Below are 21,785 nucleotides of genomic sequence, written 5' to 3'. Positions count from 1 at the left end.
TCTCTGTAAAAATGAAATATAATTGTTAACCATTTTTCCACCAATCCTAACTTCCCTAGATTTTGGTTTCCATGTGTTGATTCTTATTCTGAGTTGTGTACCTGGAAGCTTGAGTATACTGTGGATGCTGCAATGGTGGCTGTTTCAAATGGAGATTTGGTGGAAACTGTGTATACCCACGATATGAGAAAGAAGACTTTTCATTACATGCTGACTATTCCAACTGCAGCTTCTAACATCTCTTTGGCAATAGGACCTTTTGAAATCCTTGTTGATCCATACATGCATGAGGTAATAATTTTTATAGAGGCTTCCTTTTTTTGTGGTTTTTTTTTTTTTTAATGACCTAGTGACTATTTTTGTACTGCAGCTGTATTGGCCAAGTGTGGGTTTGTCTAGATACAACCTGCATTAGTACAGTTACCTGATAAAACTTATCTAGTTATGCCTGTAAATTTATCTTCAAAATAAAGTGTTTGAATGAGGAATAGTTCTATATATGCTTGAATTTATGGGCCTGATCTAGTTGGAGTTGGTAAGAGCATATGTCTCAAAATAGCTTTAAACCCACCCTATTGCTGGTAGTTGATGAAAATCATCGCTGCACAGTTGTCTTCTGAACTCAGTTTGATTTTTTTTCATTGTCTGCTAAAAATTATTTTCCTGTCATTATCCTCACAATCGTGATGAATGTCCTGGTGCAATTCTCTGCTGTGATAGTCACTATCACAGCTTGAAAATGCTTTTTTTCTGATAAATGTACTGCAGCTGTATTTTTGTTTTGTTGTGTTGTGTTGTTGTTGTTCTTTCCATCATATAACATACTTGATATTTAATGAATTTAAATGTATTTGTCAGTCTTGTACCAAATTTTCCTTTGTTTGTAGGTGACTCACTTTTGCTTACCACAACTTCTCCCATTACTCAAACATACCACATCATACCTTCACGAGGTGTTTGAGTTTTATGAGGAGATTCTTACCTGCCGCTATCCATACTCCTGCTTCAAGACTGTTTTTATAGATGAAGCTTATGTTGAAGTAGCTGCTTATGCATCCATGAGCATTTTCAGGTTAGTATTTGAGAAAATTACAGCTAATCCACAGGCTTAGAAGCTCTACATCCAGGATTATTGTGAAATATATGAAGCTATTATTATTTTCTAACCTGAGTTTTGAGATCTCCAGTTTGGCAGGGATGGCTTTTGTAGGCATTACAGGCTTTTAACAACATTTACAATTTTTTCTGTTACAAAGATGTTGGATTTGTATCTTCTTTAAGAAAACAAATGGCAGTGGTTTGTTTTCTTTATGAATTAGAAACATGGAAAAATATTTAATATTGAAGTAAGTTTTTTTATTATGTTGTATGTTTCTTTAGTTGCAGTAGTGTATCAGGAATTCAAAAGTTTCAACAGTTAAAACAAACTGGCATTACAAAACAGATTTTGGCATTACTCAGAAAGTTGTATATGGATGATAATAGGAGATCTGCCATGATTACAAGTGTTTAAAAAAAAGATGTTACTATGACACTGAACAGAAGTAAAGGAATTATTTTATTTGTTTTGGCATTTAAAGCAATGTCTTTAATTTGCTTCTTTGGTGCTTGTGCTCATGTTGTGTTATTTTGTTTTTATGGGCATCCAGCACAAATCTCTTACACAGCGCAATGATTATAGATGAAACTCCACTGACAAGGAGGTGCTTAGCACAGGCCTTGGCCCAGCAGTTCTTTGGATGTTTTATATCCAGAATGTCCTGGTAAGTATTTTACCATTTAACTCTCTAGAAAATTGAGAAAACCTGGGAAAGTAAAATTTTAATACCAATGTTGCATTTTATCAGAAGAATAAGTGAAACAATAAATATAGAAGAAAGCAAAGACAAGCAGGAAAAAAAATCTCAATAAATAAAGTTCCCTGTATTTGTTTGTTTGCAAGAGGCATGTGAGATACATAAGATTGCAAAGACTGAGCAGTCTTCTCTCAGAAATTGTTACTACTGAATGTTGTGTTGTGCCTTGGCACCTGGAAATTTAGAGAGGAGACACTTCTGTACCATCAGTAAATTTCTGTTAGATATTTGGAAGAAGTAGCCTGCATGGGAATCATAGAATGGTTTGAGTTGGAAAGAACCTTAAGCATCATCTAGTTCCAAACCTTCTGTGTGGGCACCTCCCACTAGACTGGGTTGCTCAAAGCCCCATCCCAGCTGGCCTTCTACACTTCCAGGGAGGGGACATCCTCAGCTTCCCTGGGAAATCTGTGGCAGTCTCTCACCACCCTCACAGTGAAGAATTTCTTCCTAATGTCTATGCAAAATCTACCCTCTTACAGCTTAAAGCCATTATCCCTTGTTTTATCACTACGTGCCCTTGTAAAAAGTCCCTCCCCAGCTTTCCTGAAGGCCCCCTTCAGGGGGCTGCTCTAAGGTCTCCCCAGGGAGATTTCTCTTTGGACTGAACAACTCCCAGCTCTCAGCTTGTCTCCACAGGAGAGGTGTTCCAACCCTCTCATCTTCGTGGTCATTCTCTGGACTTGCTACAAGAGGTCCATGCCCTCCTTGTGCTGGGGGCTCCTGATCTGTACACATTACTCCTGGTGGGGTCTCACAAGAGCAGAGTAGAGAGGGAAAATCACCTGCTTCATCCCACTCTTTTGATGCATCCCAGGATAAGGTTGGCTTTCTGGGCTGCAAGCGCCCATTACCAGAAGTACTGATGGGGCACAGAACTAATAAATTACAACAAAGTTCAGGGAGAGGAATGCAGAAATTAGTATCAAATGGGCAAATGCATTAAGGTGATAAGTTGCCTGCAAGTCCATGCGTCAGAAAATCTCTCCCAGCTGGCTCTTGGCAGTTCTGGTCAGTGTTTATTTTAAAGCTTTTGGCATACACTTTGTGTATCAGGGACAAGAAACCCATTACTTTTTTCATGGCAAATGTTATGGCATAGAGTATTCTTGGCTTTAAAAAAAAAAAACCCAGAGCAGCATACTTTTAAATTGATACATGTACTATTATAATTCCTCTTGCACTCTTCCATATTTTCAGTCTGCTTCCATTGTGAAGACAATTTTTTTCCTCCCTCAAAATGACTCTTTTTGTCTTTATTTATTCACTTTATTAGGCTCCGTATATAGTTCTAAAGTTTAGAATTCTATTTCATTTTAATTTTGTAGGCTTTGTCCATATTTTTCTCCCAGCACATACCTTTCAAAAGTGGTGTTTAAGTGGGTATCCACCAAGTTGAGATAGTTAGAGAGTCTGTTTGCTGTCCACATCTTTTGCATTGCACTGAGATATTTATCAATAAATTAAGATCACACAGATTAGCAATTATTTTAACTTTAAAGTTAATTTCTTCTGTTTTATTCCTACTGTTTCAGCTAAAATAGTTTGGGTTTATATTTTAATCTGGGCTTCAGTGGTAAGTTCAGTTTTCACTGCCTTTTCAGCTTCATCAGTCCCGTCCAGGTGCCAAGTTACATAAGTTGGTTCACAGCTCATCAGACTCCTATTGACTTAGAGAAGTTACATAACCTGCTGAAATTTGTGGCTATTTTGAGCTGGTCAAAAATACTACTCCTTACAAAATACCTTCTGAAGTGCTGTAATTCATGCTTCTTCCTCATTACAGGTCAGATGAATGGGTGCTAAAGGGAATCTCTGGTTATATATATGGCCTTTGGATGAAAAAAACCTTTGGTGTTAATGAGTATCGTCACTGGATCAAACAGGTAACAGCATTATGGTTACATTTTCTGTATCTTTCAGACATTTTACATAGGACAAGATGCAATATAAACCAAGAATATAATACTGAAATCTGAAGAAATGTTTAGTAGTGACAAAATTCAGAGCTAATATATTTTTACCACTTGCAGCAAGGAAAAACTCTAAACATATTAACCAAAATACGTTTCTGTGGCAGCCATATGAATCGGCATTTTCATTATCTCTCTGTGTGGTTAGTTTTTCTCTTGTTGTTTGGGCTTTTGCACAAAACCAAATAAAATAAAATAAAATACTGTGCTTTTTTAAACACCTAAAATAGAATTTGGGATTTATAAGGGAGTATTTGGTGAATTTGTTATATTGTGATGGCCATAGATATAGCTCAGAAAGGCTTCAGGGTTAACTTGGATCACTAGTTGATGAGGTATCATTTAAGTACTAAATGAAGTAATGAAAACTAAAAACTCCCTGTTGAAGGGATTTCCTTTGGAAAAGAAATTTCTGTCTGTGCCTTACATTTCCAAATGTCCCAGTGCTCTGAAATAGGTACTTGCTAGTGATAGCAGCAGTGACTTTTCATTCTTTGCCAGTAATACTAAATCATAGGAGAATGTTTATCATCTTCCTCTTTCTATCATCATCTCTTCCCTTCCTCTTCCAGAAACTCTTATTACTTACCCCATGGCTCCTTTTCCATCCCTTACTTGTTGGGGGACCCAATACCACATCCATATTTGCCTAATGTCCATTCAGCTCACCAGTTGGGTCTTGTCAGGGCTAAAAGTGTGGGTGCTATCAGGAACAACAGAACTGGACGATGGTCTGCCTGAGAGTTCACTGCTGTGTGCAACAGAAGGTGTTTCTGGATATTAGCTGCTCATGTTCTTCCCTATGAATTAGTTAAGTGCTTCCACACAGAACCAAGAGGCACTGCTGTCACAGCCTCCAGTTCCTTCCTCACTGCTTTGAATATATTATCAATAACAAAAGTGTATTAAATTGATATGAAACAATAAATATCAATACATATCAATATTTGGAAATCTCTTGACCAACACTTGATTGCAGGCAGACATCAAGTCACTCTATATTCAGGCTGACCTGATTTGATTCAAAACCACGTTGACTGTAGGGTGACAATAAGCCCATGCAAACATACTGCCTTGAAGCATGCTTGTTAACATGGGCATAGCACCACACAAACTAAAACTCATGTTCCAGTTCAGAGTTGACTTCTGCCTGTCTGGTTTGGACATGAATCAAGGTGAGCTTCTATATTCTGCCAAGTACTGTGTAGATATACCCAGTATTACTTTCTACTACAAGGAAATGGTGATCTCCTTTATTTCCTTTGGTCAGAGACAACTTATTTATTGAACATTACTACTCTTTGGTTAAATATTGTTGTGGGTTGACCTGCAGTCCAGACCCAAAACAAGTATTAACTGCTGATTTCTGCTGTTTTCTTATTGTTTGCTATGCTGAGGAACATCATTAGTTTAAAAAAGTTCTTTTTGTTTCTAAAGAAGTTTAATTAGGATGTGTGGCTTGAACAACGATATGAAAAGCTTTCTTGTCACCTTTAAATAATTTCAAACTTATACTTGCTTATGTGTGTTATACTTTTTAGGAGTTAGATCAAATAGTGGCATATGAACTGAAGACTGGTGGAGTTTTACTGCATCCAATATTCGGAGGAGGAAAAGAGAAAGACAAGTATGTTTATTTAAGCTGCCAGTCATTACAGGGTATGTTTTATGGGGCCATTAATACATGCCGTGGGTGTGTTGTGTAGCTCAAGGCCAGAGGCTGTAGAACTTCAGCTGACCAAGGCATGTATTACCAGTCTCATGTCAATCTTGGGCATATTGTATCACTGTTAACTTTATTTTTCTTTCACTTTAAATCTTGAAGGCAAGTCTAATGAATGTTTTAAATGCTGTTATGAAACTACATTTTAGTAAGAGGATGATAGAGAATGTGAAGCCAGAATTTTGACCTGAGCTATTTCTGGTTAGTAATCTTTAGGCTTCTTTACATTATCATCAGTCTTTTTGTTTGCTCTTTTTTTTCCATTCTCAGTTACCACCATGCAATCGTATACTGAGATTTCTTACCAATTGGAAAAACAAGTATTACATCAGTCATCTGTGAAGTATTATTGGTAACTGTGAACTCTGCCTTCAATATTGCTAGCATAGGAATTTTTACCTCTTTTGTGATACTCATGTACTACCCACTGAGTAGTGCTAAGAAGTAGAAGAGTATTAGTGGAAACCAGATCAGTAAGTTGATCCAGGTTTCAATGACAGCCTTTTGCTGGATTGTTTGTTTAAATCTTGTTATGACACAACTTCACAAAGAGTTGCTCTTTGGAAACTCATAAGCAGCATGTGCAAAACTGTGAGGCTGAGCATGTGAAGGATGGTGGGATTATATTTGAATTTTTTAAGTCTTTACTGCAGTAGGAGCCCCTCTATTACAAAAATACAACCTAAACTGTCTGCAGCAGAGGTTCTCTTGCTTTTGAGTATGTGCAAATCCAGGTTTTCCTCATTTAAAATTAAAACTCTGGAATTAGAACTGAATTAAGTATACAAATAACCCATTTAAAATATGAATAGTAATCCTTTCTTAAGACATGAAAAAGAAGAATGTTGTCTGAAATCAGGAATAGGACATATTGGCTAATGTTCCAGACAGGTAAATCCCCAACAAGTGCTGTATTTTCTGGATGCTGACAGTCACAAATGCAGCTTCTGTATGTATATGCATGCCAAGACATGACTCAGTTTTGTTTCCCTGCTTTTGATGGATTTTGATTTAGTTCATTGTCCTGTTCTTTCAGGTAGTGAAGCAGATCAAGTACCTAGATGCTTTTGTCACATACCCCTCTGAAAAGCAAGATACAGCTAGCTGCAGTCATTTTTGGCTGTTGGTGAGGATGGCTTTTTTAAAAGGAAAATTTGGGGTACTCAAGTTTTGGCACTTTTGGCAGCATTACAGTTTGGCAACATGCTCACCTATACAGATAAACTAAATTCAGATTGATAGGATCAGATGAAGCTAGAGAAAAAGAGCTTTCTTTTTTAAAGAAAAAGAAATTCACTAAAATATAAATGTTACTGGAACTGTTAATTTTATTAGTTCTGCTTTATTTATTCTAGCTTTGGATGCAAATAACTGACAAAGTCCTGTTCTAATGCTCTTTAATGTATATTTCCTCTATGTGAGGTATCACTGTTAGATACTGTTTCTAAAGCTATTTCACTAATTCATTGTGTTACTACTTCATTATTCACTGTAGCTTGTTAATAATAATCATAACATCACAAATATAAATTAAAACTTCCTGTTTCTTGTAGATAGTAAACTTCTCTTCTATGAAAATTAAGTATGTGTTCCTTCCTCTAAGTATAATATCTAAGTATTCAGCAAGCTGAATTAATAGCAATCTGGAGGAAAAAATGGATTAATTAATAGTCTAACTGTTTAATGAATTAGAAGTCAAAATGGAAAGAAATCATTGGGGAAAAAAAAACCTTCTTTCACACAAAATTAATTCGGAATTAATTTTTGTGCAAAAATACAGATTTCATAAGTTCTTCTTGTTTATTTCTGGGGACATAAAAACACTGCTCTTCAGAGCACTTATTTTAAAAGAAGAAATCACAGAGCTTGGGAAAATGAAATAAAGGCAACTGCATGTAAAATGCTGTGTAGCCGAAAGCCTCAAAACCAGGCTTCATGTGTTACATTTTTGTTTTGTGTTCTCCCCTCTCAGGTTTTAGTTTTCTTCAGTCTTTGATTGTGCTGGTGTGACCCTGTTGTAAAAGTTAAACACGTTAAGAAATTTAAATGGAAGAAGCATATTGAAAAGTTTATATTGAATGAGTGGAGTATTGAGAGCATGAGCATTACAAATTTCCACTTAAGAGCTAGGTGAATTTTCACCTTGCCAAAGGTTCAAGGTCCATATTCCAAATTTTGATTCTCATTTGGTGCCAATTCAGTAAAAGTTTTAGAATTCTTATGATTGAAGAAAAATATAATCAGGAGAAATGTGTTAATATGGAATGAACTACAAAATGTAACTGTCAAGTGCAAAGTTGAGCTTTGATTTGCAGTTAAATAATGTAACCAGTACTAAAGTGCATCAACAATTGGTAGATTTAAGAAGGCCAAGAATGTGGGTCCTGGCTTGGTTATGATTCTCAAGAAAAGAATTTTACCAAAGTCAATCAACTGTATCGTTTGAAGCTGGATAAATAGTTTTATACTGAGAACAAATTATTATATAATGTCTGAGCCACAACCTCAGTTTCCTCCTTGCATTTCAATTATTTCATGGTTTCTAACCCTTCCCTACCTTTTAATGGATAAATATCCAAAATAACAGGGCAATTTTGATAAGGAGAACTTTAGCAATTGCCTGTCACATAGAAACATCAAGTGGTAAACCCAGGTACCTTTTCTTCTTATACTCAGTATATCAAAAAAGGGTAATACTTGGTTAAATTTAAAAATACTTGGTTTTTTGTATCTTAAGATGTCTAAGCAGGGCATTAATGAGTAAACTCTATTTACTTCCAGTCAATAGATGGAAAAAAATACTGAGGTGTTGCAGGTACCTTGGTTCTTACATTCTCCTGAAAACATAAGTACTGTGGATAAGGAAGTTAACTACTGCTGGTTCTGTACTGGTAGGATACTCAGTGGTATACATCTTTCAACTGCATGGAAGGATTGGTCAGTGTTAAAATGGTTTGTTTAAAAGAATCACACAATAACTTGAGTAGGAAGGGACCTTAAAGATCATGTAGGTCTAAACTGCCTCCAATAGGCAGGGACACCTTCTGCTAGACCAGCTTGCTCTGAGCCCCATCCAACCTGGCCTTGAACACTTCCAGGAATGGGGCATTCACAACTTCTTGGGACAACCTGTTCCAGTGTCTCACCACCCTCACAGTAAAGAATTTCTTCCTAATCCCTAATCTAAATCCACCCTCTTCCACTTTAAAACAAGTCCTCCTCATCCTGTCACTACATGCCTTTGTAAAAGGTCCCTCCCCACCTGTCCTGTAGGCAGGTACCAGAAGGATGTTCTAAGGTTGGAGCCTTCTTCTCTTTTAAGGTTCAGGGAGACCAGTCTTTTCCTGTCACAGCTGGCATGAAAGGTCAGGCTTACAGTGCTTATCTTTGATCGTTACAATTCATGAATTATTTCACACTGTTTTTCAATGTCTTCTTCTAAAGTCTGGACATACCAGATGACTGGTCCATTTGCAAATGGTTTGGTTAGATTATCTATAATCAAGAATCTCAGGGAAGGAATCCAGTTTTGAGCCCAGAAATTTTCTGTGTTGCAGCGGCCAGTTCGTGATTTTCCACCAACCAGTATAAAGTAAGTCTGGATTCCCACTTAAGTTAACCTGACATGGTGTGGGTCCAGTTTCTTAAGATGTTTGTTATTCATTCATGGAAAACTCAAATGTCATGTGAAAAGAACTAAAAGAAACAAGAGCACAACAAAATACAGGTACAGGCTTCATCAATAAAAGAAGGTCAGACTTCCCATTTTCTCCACTTCTCACATAATTGAAAAGGGGCACAAAGGTCTTATTTGTCTCAAGAATTCCAGTATTACAGCTTCTTTTCTATTTTGAAACTGGGGTATAGGTCAGAATGTTTATGTTCTGAAATGTAAAACTTGGTGGAGAAAATTAATTTTAAAGTTCATCAAAATAGTGTCTTTTGGCATTTCATAGCTGTACAACCAAGAAGGCTATCCAGAAATCAGCTCTGCTTTTGAAAGTTTCAGGGTTTCGCCATTTGTTTGTCTTCTAATATGGAATGAAGTCAAACCATTTAAAATATTTTGCTTATAGATAGGAAGGGTGTGTGTGAAGGAGCACTGCAGATAGTTTGAGTTATGGGAGCTGTGTGGCAGCTGTAACACAATGCTCTGCCTCATCTTCCTTGGCATGCTGTCTAGTTTGGAAGACATCTGTTTGCCAAAGTATTGAAAGCATAAAGTTGCTAACTAAAATGAAAAACAAGCAGTTCTTTGGCTCATCACATGGTAGTCTGCTGTGATTTTTGAAGCTCTTACTTTTCTTTAATTGCAACAAGTATTTATTTAAATATAAAATATTCACTATGCACAGTCACTGAAATGAAAGTGGAGGAGTGGGAGTGCCAATTAGTGGCTAAGTTCCAGGCTCAAGTCATAGATTCCTGCTCTGTTTGCTATTGCTAGCACTGTCTGTATAGTAATACAAAGCATTTATTACCTGTCATTATTCTCTATACAGTACTTGCTGTACACTAGGTACATACACCTATGTCACCTTTCTGTACAACTGTGTGATCATTTTAGGCATATCAAAATTTGTGGCTTGAAAGCAGTAGGAATGATCCTGAATAAGTGTTGGTGCAGCTAAAATCTTGGTTGCTAAGGTGTTTTTTAAAGTTTTTTTCCTTATGATGCAAAATAGAAAGCTGTTATGTTTATTTTTCAGCCCCGCATCACATTTACATTTTTCTATCAAACACCCTCATACGCTGTCTTGGGAATATTACACTATGTTCCAGTGTAAAGCACATCTTGTTATGAGACTGATTGAAAACAGAATTAGCATGGAGTTCATGTTACAGGTAGGTATTTAAATGATTATGTGTAATATAGACAACTTCTTGTCTTTAGTTGCATTTCTATTCAGTAAATGATGTTGAAGAAAGAACAAAACAGGTGATCATAGGATTCCATTTGTATTTTCATTTTTAGCATGACAGAACAAACATAAAATGTAGGTCATCAAAAGCTAACCTTATACTAGGTTAGCTTTTACTTCCATACATAACTTGTAATACTTCTTATACATTACATATTCTCTTTACCGCTAAGGTTTTTAATTTCTTTAGATTGTGATTGATTGTTAACACTGAGGACCTGTTTTATTTACCCTACCTAACTGGTGTTGCTGTGAGCTAGTTTATTCAAATTATAAATAATGACAGTAATGAGACTTTAGCTTCTGCTCCCTCCACTGTATAAAATTTTCAGTGCTGGAAGTGGACCATAGATCTTTATATTAGAAGAAGCAGTTGAATATAATATTGCCATTTTATTCTGGAATGCTAAACTTTGCAGAATTGGAGTTTTGCTTCTTTATTGAATGTGCTTTGTGACATGCAAAGTGCTATAAGCAAACACCCAGAAAGACACTGAGGGGTACATTTTGATCAACTTTAGTTTTTTGGATGTGTTTGTGGTTGTTTGGTTTGTTTTTTGAAGGATATCATGAATGTGCCAGTGCTAGACCTATTATAATCAGTTGTCAGATGAAAAATACATCAGATGTACCTTTTTTAAGCTTTCCTTACATAAATTTTAGTTATTCCTTGTAATTTTTAAAGAGGAATAGCAAAGCAGAGAACTTGATGACTTTTCTGTCCAAGAAGCAGGTATATGCAGTGTTCTGTGTTACTGTACGGAATTTTTGAAAGCAGGTGGTCTTTCAATGAATTTTTTGTATGTATCTGTAATGTTGAGGAAGTTGGTTCTTTGAAAATCTCAAGTGGAAAGAACTGATTAAAAATGTACTCCTTACCCTCTGAATTAAAATATACTAAATGAAGGCCAGACTTGCAGTGACTAACCACAAATTACATGGTTTTGAAGTATAGAGGTGCTTAGAAGTAGAAAATGGGTGCTGAGAAGTTGTATCTGTAGCAGTGATGAGGAAAGAAGACATTTTAATTTAATTTTGTTAAACATTTCTTGTGTTTAGAAGCAGGGCTTTTAGTGCTTCTCTCAGCATGGTAGATAGCTTACCTTAAGTAAAAAATACATTTGTGTCTGCAAATCACGTTTTCTGGTTGGACAAGCACGTAATTTTATTTTAAAAGAATTTTTTTGAAGCCAGTTATCAGAGAATAATTTTATCAACCTTCAGTTGCGATTCAGCTGCAATTAAGCAGAAAAGATTTTTTTTAATATATATTGAAATAGTGAAAGTAATAACTTTTTATCATTTTAGGTTTTCAACAAATTGTTGAGTCTGGCCAGCACTGCTTCATCTCAGAAGTTCCAGTCACATATGTGGAGTCAAATGTTGGTTTCCACATCTGGGTTTTTGAAGTCTATCTCAAATGTCTCTGGCAAAGACATCCAACCTTTAATAAAACAGTGGGTGTATCCTTTTTATTCTTGGTCTGGATTGTTAATACAGAGAATGAATTTGGGTTTTAATCAGTGCTATTAAAGAAATATAAGGAAAGGTGTGAAATATCTTTGCTTAAAACAGTTTAGTAATTATTCTTTAAATTAGAAATGGATGCAAGCCACAGGATTACTCTCCTTTCACAATCATTTAGAGTATGTTAGCTCTGTTAGCTTTTTTGGGTATTCTTTACTAGAAGGGATTTAATGTTTTTAAGTTTTACTTTGAAAGAAGCACAAGAACCCTGCTGGAATTTAGGGCCAAGTTATACTAAAGGGATTCCAGAGGACACTGCCCATAGAAATATGCTGAAGTCTGACATGGAAAATGCTATAGTCTGGTGCATTTTAAGATGTGATTTCCAGTAAATCACCATGAAATAAGTAACCTGAAGCGCAGATTGATAGTTTAAAATAGACTAACATTTAGGAGCTTGGTAGCTTGTGTTGCTATTACAATTACAAGTAAAATCAACCTGTTGTTTCTTCACATTTCAGCTATATCAGTCAAGAAATTCTATTTCTTGTTTTAGATTTATAGGAGGATAAATTTGAATTTGCTCAATGTAAGAGGTTTAATTGGTAGTATTAGCTAATAGGACTACAAGCTAAAATCATATGAGTGCAGCAAAAACCTAACTTACTGTTCTAACAGAAAACAAAAGTAGGTATTTATATTTAGACATTTTTTTGAGCTGACTTAATAGTGTTCATGCATCTCAATATCTAACTAAAACCACTATATAATTAATGTTTATAGAGTACTCTGAGAAGTTAGTATTTTATCTGCATTAGAAGTATTCAGAACGTCTAGGTACACATTGTTCTGATTTCCATACCTAGCTGTGCCAAGTACTTGGGGAAATAGGAGTTCTGTATGTGCATATATTCACACTGCAGCTATACCTAAATGTCAGCACTACTGTCTGAGCTGGATAAATTTTTACTATGTCTGTTCTACAAGCAAGGAAAATTTGTAAATCTCAAATTTGGGCATTTTTCACCTTATCTGGAATTTGGCCCCAAGACTGATCTAGTTGACTGTAACACGTCTAATCCTTTGGTTGCATCCTCCCTACCATGCTGCAAGCAGTGTTATGCTTCTGGTATTAGATTTTTGTACCTTGTCAGAACACAGCATGTCTTTGTTTGTTTAGGAGGATACCTTATGACAATTAACTGGCACACTCTATGCTATTAACGAGTGCTCTGCTGATGCTGAATTTGATCTTACATTGAAGAAACCACAGAAAATGTGTTAAGCTGTACCTGATGACAAACTCACAGAAAGCATCCACCATGAACAGAACCAATCTGAGGTGTCCAGCCATATGACCACATTTTATGGGAAAGGATAATAATGCATGTATTGTAAGAAGCCTCTTTGAATTTGGCAGCTCCTCCTTTAAATGTCAAGACAAGAAAGAATAGGTTTTCCTTCCCTGTTCTTGCCTTACATTGTCAGAGACTTGTTGAGAGCCTGCACTAGACTAAAATACTTAATTCTAGTATTGTAGTTTTACTAGAATAAAGTGCAATAATGGCTGCCATACAAATAATGAATGACAAAGTTATGCACAGAAACAGCTGACTTGGAGAAATCATTGTCTGGGATAAAAATGCAGAGTGAGATCATTACTTTTTATAAGTCTTGTATACATTTGTACTCACACATGTGTACACACGAGTACTCACAATGACCCAGTTTGAAAAACTACAATAAAATATTTGAGTACATTTTCCCCTGAGGTTTTTCAACTGTAATATATAATAAACCAAATCCTATTGGAATTACTAGTCTTACTCAATTACTTCCTCTCAGAGTGGGCCAAGAATATTGGATGTGGTGGGGTCCAAAATAGTTTTTCATTGTAACTTCTTTTTTACTAGATAATTTTTGTTGTAATTCAGTTTATCTCCACAAGGTAAATTGTTGTATACTGAAGGTTTAAAGAAAAAAATATAATCTGGAGAAGTTAATGAATGTTTTTAAGTGTTTTCATTTCCTGATTTTCCTGGGATAGGAAATTCTAGGAATAAAGAAGCATAAAGTGACTGTAAAGAGTAAAATTATTTAGAATTATTTCTGTTTATAACTACTGCATTGTGTACTGGTATTCCTATACTGGCATATCAGGGATCAGAGTGGAGTTGTAAAATTTTATGGTAGCTTTGCATTCAATAGAAAACGGAATGTGCTGGAATTGGAAATAAAACAAGACTACACATCCCCTGGGACTCAGAAATATGTGGTAAGGCCCCTTTTTCATATCTACATTTAAGTATGTTAAGTTTAAATTATATTTATATTTTGATAAGCATAATTTTAATAATAATACAATCTTGTGAACGTGAAGGGTCCTCTTAAAGTGACGGTACAAGAACTTGATGGATCATTCAACCATACATTGCAGATTGAAGAAAACAGTCTGAAACATGATATACCTTGCCATTCTAAAAGCAGAAGGTAAGAATTAAAATACAAACTGCATATTTTTAGTATTTTGAAAACATAGTGCATTGATGATAAATAGACAGTTTTTAAATTTTTCATTTATATTTTGATAATCTTAGCGAGTAAGATTTATCTGTGATATAAGGGAAGAAAATAGAATTTCCTGCTGTTTATGGACAGCAGGAAGCCTTACATTTTGTATGTGTATTTGATAACTATGACCTCTGCTTCTCAAAGTTGTATGCATATATGTAATTGTAAAAATGGTGGCAGTCAAGTTTAAGCCAATGTTAAGTGTTGATTATTATAATTTGAGCAAAACTGATGAACAGCTTGGCTTGGTGGGTATTTTTTGCTGGAGAGAGCATTATTTTCTGTTGTGCTGAAATACACAGAGTACTTTTACAGACTTAAGCTCCATTTATAAACATATTTTTGCTAGTATGGTCATTTTTTTTATTCCTATGTTTTTTCTATTTTTTCTTTTTTTAATAGAAATAAGAAGAAAAAGATTCCACTGATGAATGGAGAAGAGGTGGACATGGACCTTTCTGCTATGGAGTAAGTAAGCTGGGTGGAATATCTCACCTGAGACTGAGCCATGTTCCTTTTTTTCAAGCATGCTCTTTTGAAGGATTTATTTGTAATGTTGTACTCCATTATATGGCTGACAAATTTCAAGACTGTACTACTTGTCTTTGCCATCTGTGACACCTTTCTTCTGTAGCTGGGAAAATGCTGGTGAAGTGTAAAATGTATGGGCTGACTGCTATAACCAATTCTTAAAAAAATCTTAGGCATGATAAAATGGTAAAAAAAAATCACTTGTTTCTTTTTTATACATTTCTAATGATAATCTTTCAGCAGAATTAATAGGTAAAATCTAAACACAATTTGCTTGAAATTAACAATTATTTTTGTTGAAGCTCAAAGAAGACCATTTAACTAGCACTAGGATAGAGATGTTCCTGAAATCCGTGGTTAATTCCAAAAGAATCCTTTTAGATTGAAAATATGTGAAATGCTTCATACTGGTATTGATTTCAGTTGGAAGTGTTTTAGCTCTTCAGAACTGAATTCTTTCTCAATGTAAATACTCACTCTGCCTTCCCTGAGTTGGAGCCAGTGATGCTTTGAAAAATACTGGAAGTATTAGTACCTTCTGCTGGCTGAGAGAACTAAATAATCTACTCTTGAAAAGTGATGGTGTCTCTGAAGAAGGATAGATTATTAGTTACATTAAAAGTGTTGGAAGTTTTCATAAATTTAACCTCATCTAAAATATGAGAAATTATTCTACATAGGGCATTTTAATTGAGTAAGTAATTATTATAATTTCTTTATGATACTTGACATATCAATAAATAGGTTTATAATTGTATTCTGGTCAGTTATGTTCAGGTAGCCATTGCATTACACTGAGCTGTCATGTCAGTCACTTAGGCTTTCTTTAGATGCAATGCTGTCATTCTTTTGTCAAGTGGATTCCTCTGCTCCAAGGATGTATGATAGTTTGTTCTTGACTGTTCTTCTAAATCCTATGTGTGTACTTTTCTTTCCACTTTCCTTTTTTTCTCTAGCTAGTATTTTAACAGTCATTCTAGGTATTCTGCAAATGCATATAGAAATATGCATCATGTTTATTTTTATAATTATGCTCTTTTTAATCATTCCAAACTCTCCTAATTACCTGTCTGTATTTTTCTGTTCCTAATTTTATGTTGAAAACTAAATAAGAGGCTTTATTATATAGTTTGTATGTGTTGCTCCCGTAAATAACTTGTGCAGTCATGGTGTGCTGTGTGAATACTAACAGATAAAATGCTGCTTTGGGTTGAATGCTTTTGGGTGTAATTTTATTTTTAGAACTAAAATTTTAATCCTGTGTATCAATACTTTCACTTTCATTGTCATCTGGCTTTGCAGTTCTTTGCATTTGCATGGTTACCATTGCCAGCTTTCAACATCATGGCATGTTTATGTTCATATCTATTGGTAAAAAATAATATGTAGTAAAAAGGGTGTTTACTAATAGATTTTCTTTGTGGGATTTTTTTTTTTTTTTTTTTTTGGTAGTCTTAAACTGTAGAAGGTGATAAAGTGCTGCTTACCCATGAAGTTATGGTGTCCGAGGAAGTAGAACTAAATATATTAAGACTATACAGTAGTGTACCATGAACTCAAGTCTGTAGGTTAAAAATACTAAAACACTGTATTCACTTTGACATATTAGAGGTTTGGACAGATTACCTGGGGAGGCTGTAGAATTGCTATCCTAGAAGCAAGAGGTTGGACAAGGTGACTCTAACTTTGATTCTTTTATATTTCTTTGACTGTAAATACTTAAAAAACAACTCATATAAAGAACATTTTTTTTATATTTCTGTGGTCTTGAGATGTTGTAAACTATTTAATGTTTTTCATGTCTGTCTTAGTGCTGATTCCCCTTTGCTCTGGATAAGAATAGACCCTGATATGTCAGTTTTGAGGAAGGTAGAATTTGAACAAGCTGATTTCATGTGGCAGTATCAGCTTCGCTATGAAAGAGATGTAGTTGCCCAAGAAGAAGCCATTCTGGCACTGGAAAAGTTCCCTACTCCAGCATCTCGGCTGGCACTGACTGATATACTTGAACAAGAACAATGTTTCTACAGAGTGAGAATGATGGCCTGCTTCTGCCTTGCAAAGGTGAGGGGGTTGTGCATGGAGGTAAAGGAAGAAGCCTGCATTGTAAATGTTTGAAAATGGGTGAAAACTCATCACAGTTCTTAAACTGGCTTGATATTTAGCTTCTTAACTGTGTTTGCCAAGTATTTTTAACATGACTGATTTGAAAGGAAAGCTGTATTATTTTAGTCTGTAAATGGAGACTGCAGAAGGCTTTCGTAATTGTCAAAATTGAGATGTCAGACATAAAAACCACAAGGGATTTTTCCAGATTTCATTAAGTAGCAGAAATAAAAGCCTTTTGTTTAATCTTTTTCAGAGCCAATATGTATTTTTTCATTTTACTGGGAAGTTCCTTGGACTGTGTTTTGAGAACTCTGAAGTGCTGAACTTCATCTGTATGTCTCATGGGAATTCAGAGTGCTGCTCAATATTGTTTCAGGTTGAATAGGGGCACAAAATAAACATTATGTTGGTCTGTAATTAAATGTTAAAATCCCAAATAATTGTGTTGAAAAGGGAGGATTATTTTTTTTGTTTGTTTAGATAGAAAATTAGCATTAAGAATGAATATTACAGAACCACATAAAACAACCAAGTAGAAACACACAAGAAAAAGAATTTCTGAAAAGGCATGTTATTGGCATACTTTTATAGACATAAAGGCATACTTACTGACAATTTGTAGAGGTCAGATTATTATCATATATCTTGCTTTCTGCTGTATACTTTTTGAGAATTATCAATACCTGGAGAGAAATAAATCCTTTGGGTATATTTTTGAAAATCAAAATCCAAAAAATGCTTGTGACAAAGTATCTTAATAAAAAGAAACACTGTGTAATACTGCCAATGTGCATGCTAGTATTGGTAATGCCATTAGCTGACTTAAAATATGCATGTTTCATAAGGAATTCACTTAGAATATTAAGAAGTGTATATTCGACAGGTAAATGGTAAAAAAGCAGTTGTTACAGTGTTCAAATGCAATAGTGGGATTTTTCTATCTTTACTTTGAATTCTTGGGCAGTTGTGCTGCAGATAAACAGAACCTTTTTTGCTCAGTTGTAATTAGATCCCAAGATTTCTACAGATAAGGTTGTTTACTTAAACAAGGTTATAAAGCTAGGCAAAAAATATGGCTGTGACATTGAGCCAAGGTAAAGTAGCATGGCAGGACAGAGTTGTGGATATGTTTATGTAAGTTACCTAGGAGGAAAGTGTAATATTCCTTGTTCCAACATTGGGGTGTTAGGAAGAATCACTTCCTGTTGTCACTAAGTCAGTTTAATTTGCACAGCTTGTAAATAAATATTCAGCATTTGTGTTCTTTATTGAAAGAAAAGTCAAAGCCCTCATCTTTGGGTGCTCTTTTGGTGATTTGCAACTTCAGGATTGCAGTTCCAGGTGTTCTTGGTGTACTAATGTTGATAGAGATAAATGAGAGGTAAAAATGAAATTATAAAACTGAATTTACTACACTTTCTAAATTTACAGTATATTTTGTAAAACAGCACTCCAGCCTCTCAGTCATAAAGTATCCAGGTAGCATTTAAATCCTTATTGCTAGAGAGGTTTATAGATGTACGTGTGTGCATCACATACACTTTGAGTAGCTCATGACAAATAGCCCACAGAGGAAGGACAAAACAAAGTCACGCTGGTAGTTCCCAGAAATATGCAAGGTCATTTTCCATTCAGCTCCATTGCAGTGCTGGTGATGTGCTACAAGGTTTTAAAAAGCAACAACATAAACTCCTCCCCTCTCAAAGAGGAGTTTCACAGCTGTGCATAACAGTTACATCTTAGGGCAGTTTTTTATGTTATATCAAATACAAGGATGCAGAGCTGGAGTGTTCCTCCCATATTTTTAAATAGAAATAATGCAAGAAGGGGTACTTGCATTATGATGGGGGAAATGTGCAAATGCATTTCACTCAGAATGTATAGTGTATTTATAGGACAAGTAAAATACTTTGGTTCTGTCAGTATTTACAAGGAAATTCAAATGAGTCAGGACACATTATGCTGAAATACGATGATTTAACCACTGTTGATTTAATTAGAAAATATTGTTTTTCATGTATAGATTTTCCAAAATGAAATGCTTAAGATAAGTAGAAGTTAAAAAATACTTTAAACCTTACACCCCAATATTAATAAAATAGTGAATATCTTGTAAATATAGTAGCCTTTGATACATTTTTGGAGCTGAGTTTTATTTTATACTGCTACATAAATTTCACATTTGCAGTTTTAAGTTCATCCTCATGGTTTCTAAGCAGTTGTTGGGATTAAGCTTCCTCTGCAGGAAGAACCATTTGGTAGTTTACAGAAAAAGCTATTTTTAGTGCAAAAACTTCAGCTATTGAAAAGGGAACATCTAGTCTGACCACAATGTTTTCTCTCTCTGACTTTCCTTTGAAGCCTGACTTCAGTGGGAAAATGGTTTTTAGTAATAAAGGGCCCATCTTATGTAAGAGCAATGGTGAAATGGATTGCTACCCATCTTCAGATAGCCTCTGGCTTTTCTTTCTCTTAGTGCATATGTAGCACCCTTTGAAACAAGCTAAAAATTTAGAAGGAAATCATCTAATTAATTTTCTTCTGTGTGAAAAAAGATTTTTCCTTGTTTTGCGTTGAATCTGTAACAATGGAATATCTTCCTCCACCGTAGGATGCACTGGCCATACACACACACATACACACACACACACACACACACACACACACACACACACACACACACACACACACAGAGTCTCAGAGTCTGTCATTAGGCACAGGCACACTTGTCCTTCATTGGGCTTTCATTGCTCTGTACAGCAGAAACCCAGGATGCTTGGAAGTTACAAAAGCAGGTTTTTTGCAAGTGAAAACTTAGCTAATATAAGATAATACTTTGATTCAAATAAATATATCTTTTCAGGACAGTATGTTCTTGGCAATTACCCTTTTTGGTTATGGGAAATGTGTTTTTTTCTATAGCCAAACTAAACTTGAAGTGATGGTGTTAATATCATTTCCCTTCCCCCTTAATTATCCAGATTGCAAATTCCATGGTGAGTACATGGACAGGACCACCAGCCATGAAGTCACTCTTTACCCGAATGTTTTGTTGTAAGACTTGTCCAAACATTGTGAAGACCAACAACTTCATGAATTTTCAAAGCTACTTTTTGCAGAAGGTAAAATACATTATTTTCACCAAACTTGTCAGAAAAAATGTCAAAATGCAACAATATTACTACAGTTGACAACATGGAAAGCACAGTTCTTTACTCTTCATAAAATTCTAAAGTAGCTGTTTCTTTCTTATATGTCATCTGCTTATTCCAGCATAGTAAGAAAATCATTTTAACAAAATCTTAGCAACTTTTTTTCAAAGATTTGTTATTGTAAAACTGTTAATTGCTTTTCAGGCTGTAACTATCAGTAATGTAAGAATTATCTTAGTATTAATTTTCTTTCACAGACTATGCCTGTTGCCATGGCCCTCCTGAGAGATGTTCATAACCTCTGTCCTAAGGAGGTTTTAATGTTTATTTTGGATTTGATCAAGTATAATGATAACAGAAAGAATAAGGTAAAGAATGTGTTTATTTTAACCTCTCTTTTTTGTTGAAGAAAGTCTGAGTTAATATACTGCATGATGTTTTATATTGCTAATGTAAACATATGGCTAGAAGAGCTGATGAAAAGGTGATACACTAAAATAAACTGTAAATGTTACAGAATGTTCTGTAGCTGACATTTCTATGGCAACATTTCTTGGATTTTTCAAAGCTCTTTGTGCTTGTTGACTTACTAAGGGCCTGCCTGCCTTTCTTTGTGCACATACTTTTCTTACTTCACTCTTTCTTTCAAAACACCTGTGTGTTTTGAGAAAATGAAGCTAACATGTTGCATGCAAAATTAAGTACTGGTTTGCTGGGTTGTTTTTTTACACCTTGAGAAAAGTATTTTAAAGACTAAGGAAATTAAAAAAATAATAAATTGCCGATATACGGGGCTCTGGGGTTCCGGATTCTGAGTGTCAGCTCTTATTTCACAGAACTGGATTGTCTTCAACTAATTAAGTAGTATCTAAAACCCAGGTTAATATTGTTCATTCACTAAATTGAAGCATCTGAGTTGGAAGTATTGTCATCTAAAGTTCCTTCCCATACAGACTAACTCTGAAGCACGATTAGAGGACCTTTAAGATCCTGAGATGATATAAAATTTCATCTCCCTAGCTACAGAGGTATCAGAACTGTCATGACTGGAAAAGACCTCTAAGATCACTGTGCCCAGCCATCAACATTCCACCCCCCAACCCCCAAAAAAAAAGAAAAAACTCACCATGTGAACTAGAGCAATTCCTGAAGTGCCTTATCTCTACATACCACACCTCGAGGTATGGTGACACCATCACCTCAGCAGCCCATTCCAGCGCCTAACTGCTCTCTCAAGAAAAAAATTCTTCCTAATATTTAGTCTAAACCTCCTCTGGTTTCAGACTATTTTCTCTAGTCCTCTTGTTTTTTCATTTGAGATGCCACCACCCACCTCCCTACAGCCTCCTTTCAGGTAGTCCTAGATAGCAATAAGGTCTCCTCTCAGCCTCCTCTGAACTAAACAATCCCAGTGTCTTCTCACAGGACTTGTTCTTCAGACTGCTGTCCTGCTGGCCACTCTATTCCTGATACAAGCCAGG

The 21,785-nt window shown here is 35.3% G+C and overlaps 1 protein-coding gene across 6 annotated transcripts in view; it reads left to right on the top strand.

Moving 5' to 3' along the window:
* TAF2 (TATA-box binding protein associated factor 2) overlaps positions 1-21,785 on the top strand; it is a 58,632-nt gene that overhangs the window by 10,963 nt on the left and 25,884 nt on the right. For all 6 annotated transcript variants that reach the window (XM_071738275.1, XM_071738271.1, XM_071738270.1 and 3 more), the window contains 13 exons: positions 60-291; positions 888-1,072; positions 1,650-1,763; positions 3,643-3,742; positions 5,371-5,456; positions 10,262-10,397; positions 11,783-11,937; positions 14,102-14,216; positions 14,322-14,431; positions 14,915-14,980; positions 16,855-17,107; positions 20,134-20,274; positions 20,562-20,672. In XM_071738275.1, the coding sequence (XP_071594376.1) occupies positions 60-291; positions 888-1,072; positions 1,650-1,763; positions 3,643-3,742; positions 5,371-5,456; positions 10,262-10,397; positions 11,783-11,937; positions 14,102-14,216; positions 14,322-14,431; positions 14,915-14,980; positions 16,855-17,107; positions 20,134-20,274; positions 20,562-20,672 (1,804 nt within the window). The remainder of the gene's footprint in view (positions 1-59; positions 292-887; positions 1,073-1,649; positions 1,764-3,642; positions 3,743-5,370; positions 5,457-10,261; positions 10,398-11,782; positions 11,938-14,101; positions 14,217-14,321; positions 14,432-14,914; positions 14,981-16,854; positions 17,108-20,133; positions 20,275-20,561; positions 20,673-21,785) is intronic.

This window comes from Heliangelus exortis, chromosome 2, assembly GCF_036169615.1.
Source record: "Heliangelus exortis chromosome 2, bHelExo1.hap1, whole genome shotgun sequence".
Classification (NCBI taxonomy): Eukaryota; Metazoa; Chordata; class Aves; order Apodiformes; family Trochilidae; genus Heliangelus; species Heliangelus exortis.
Note: the sequence above shows the minus strand (reverse complement) of the source record. Positions and strands in the feature narration are given on the sequence as shown.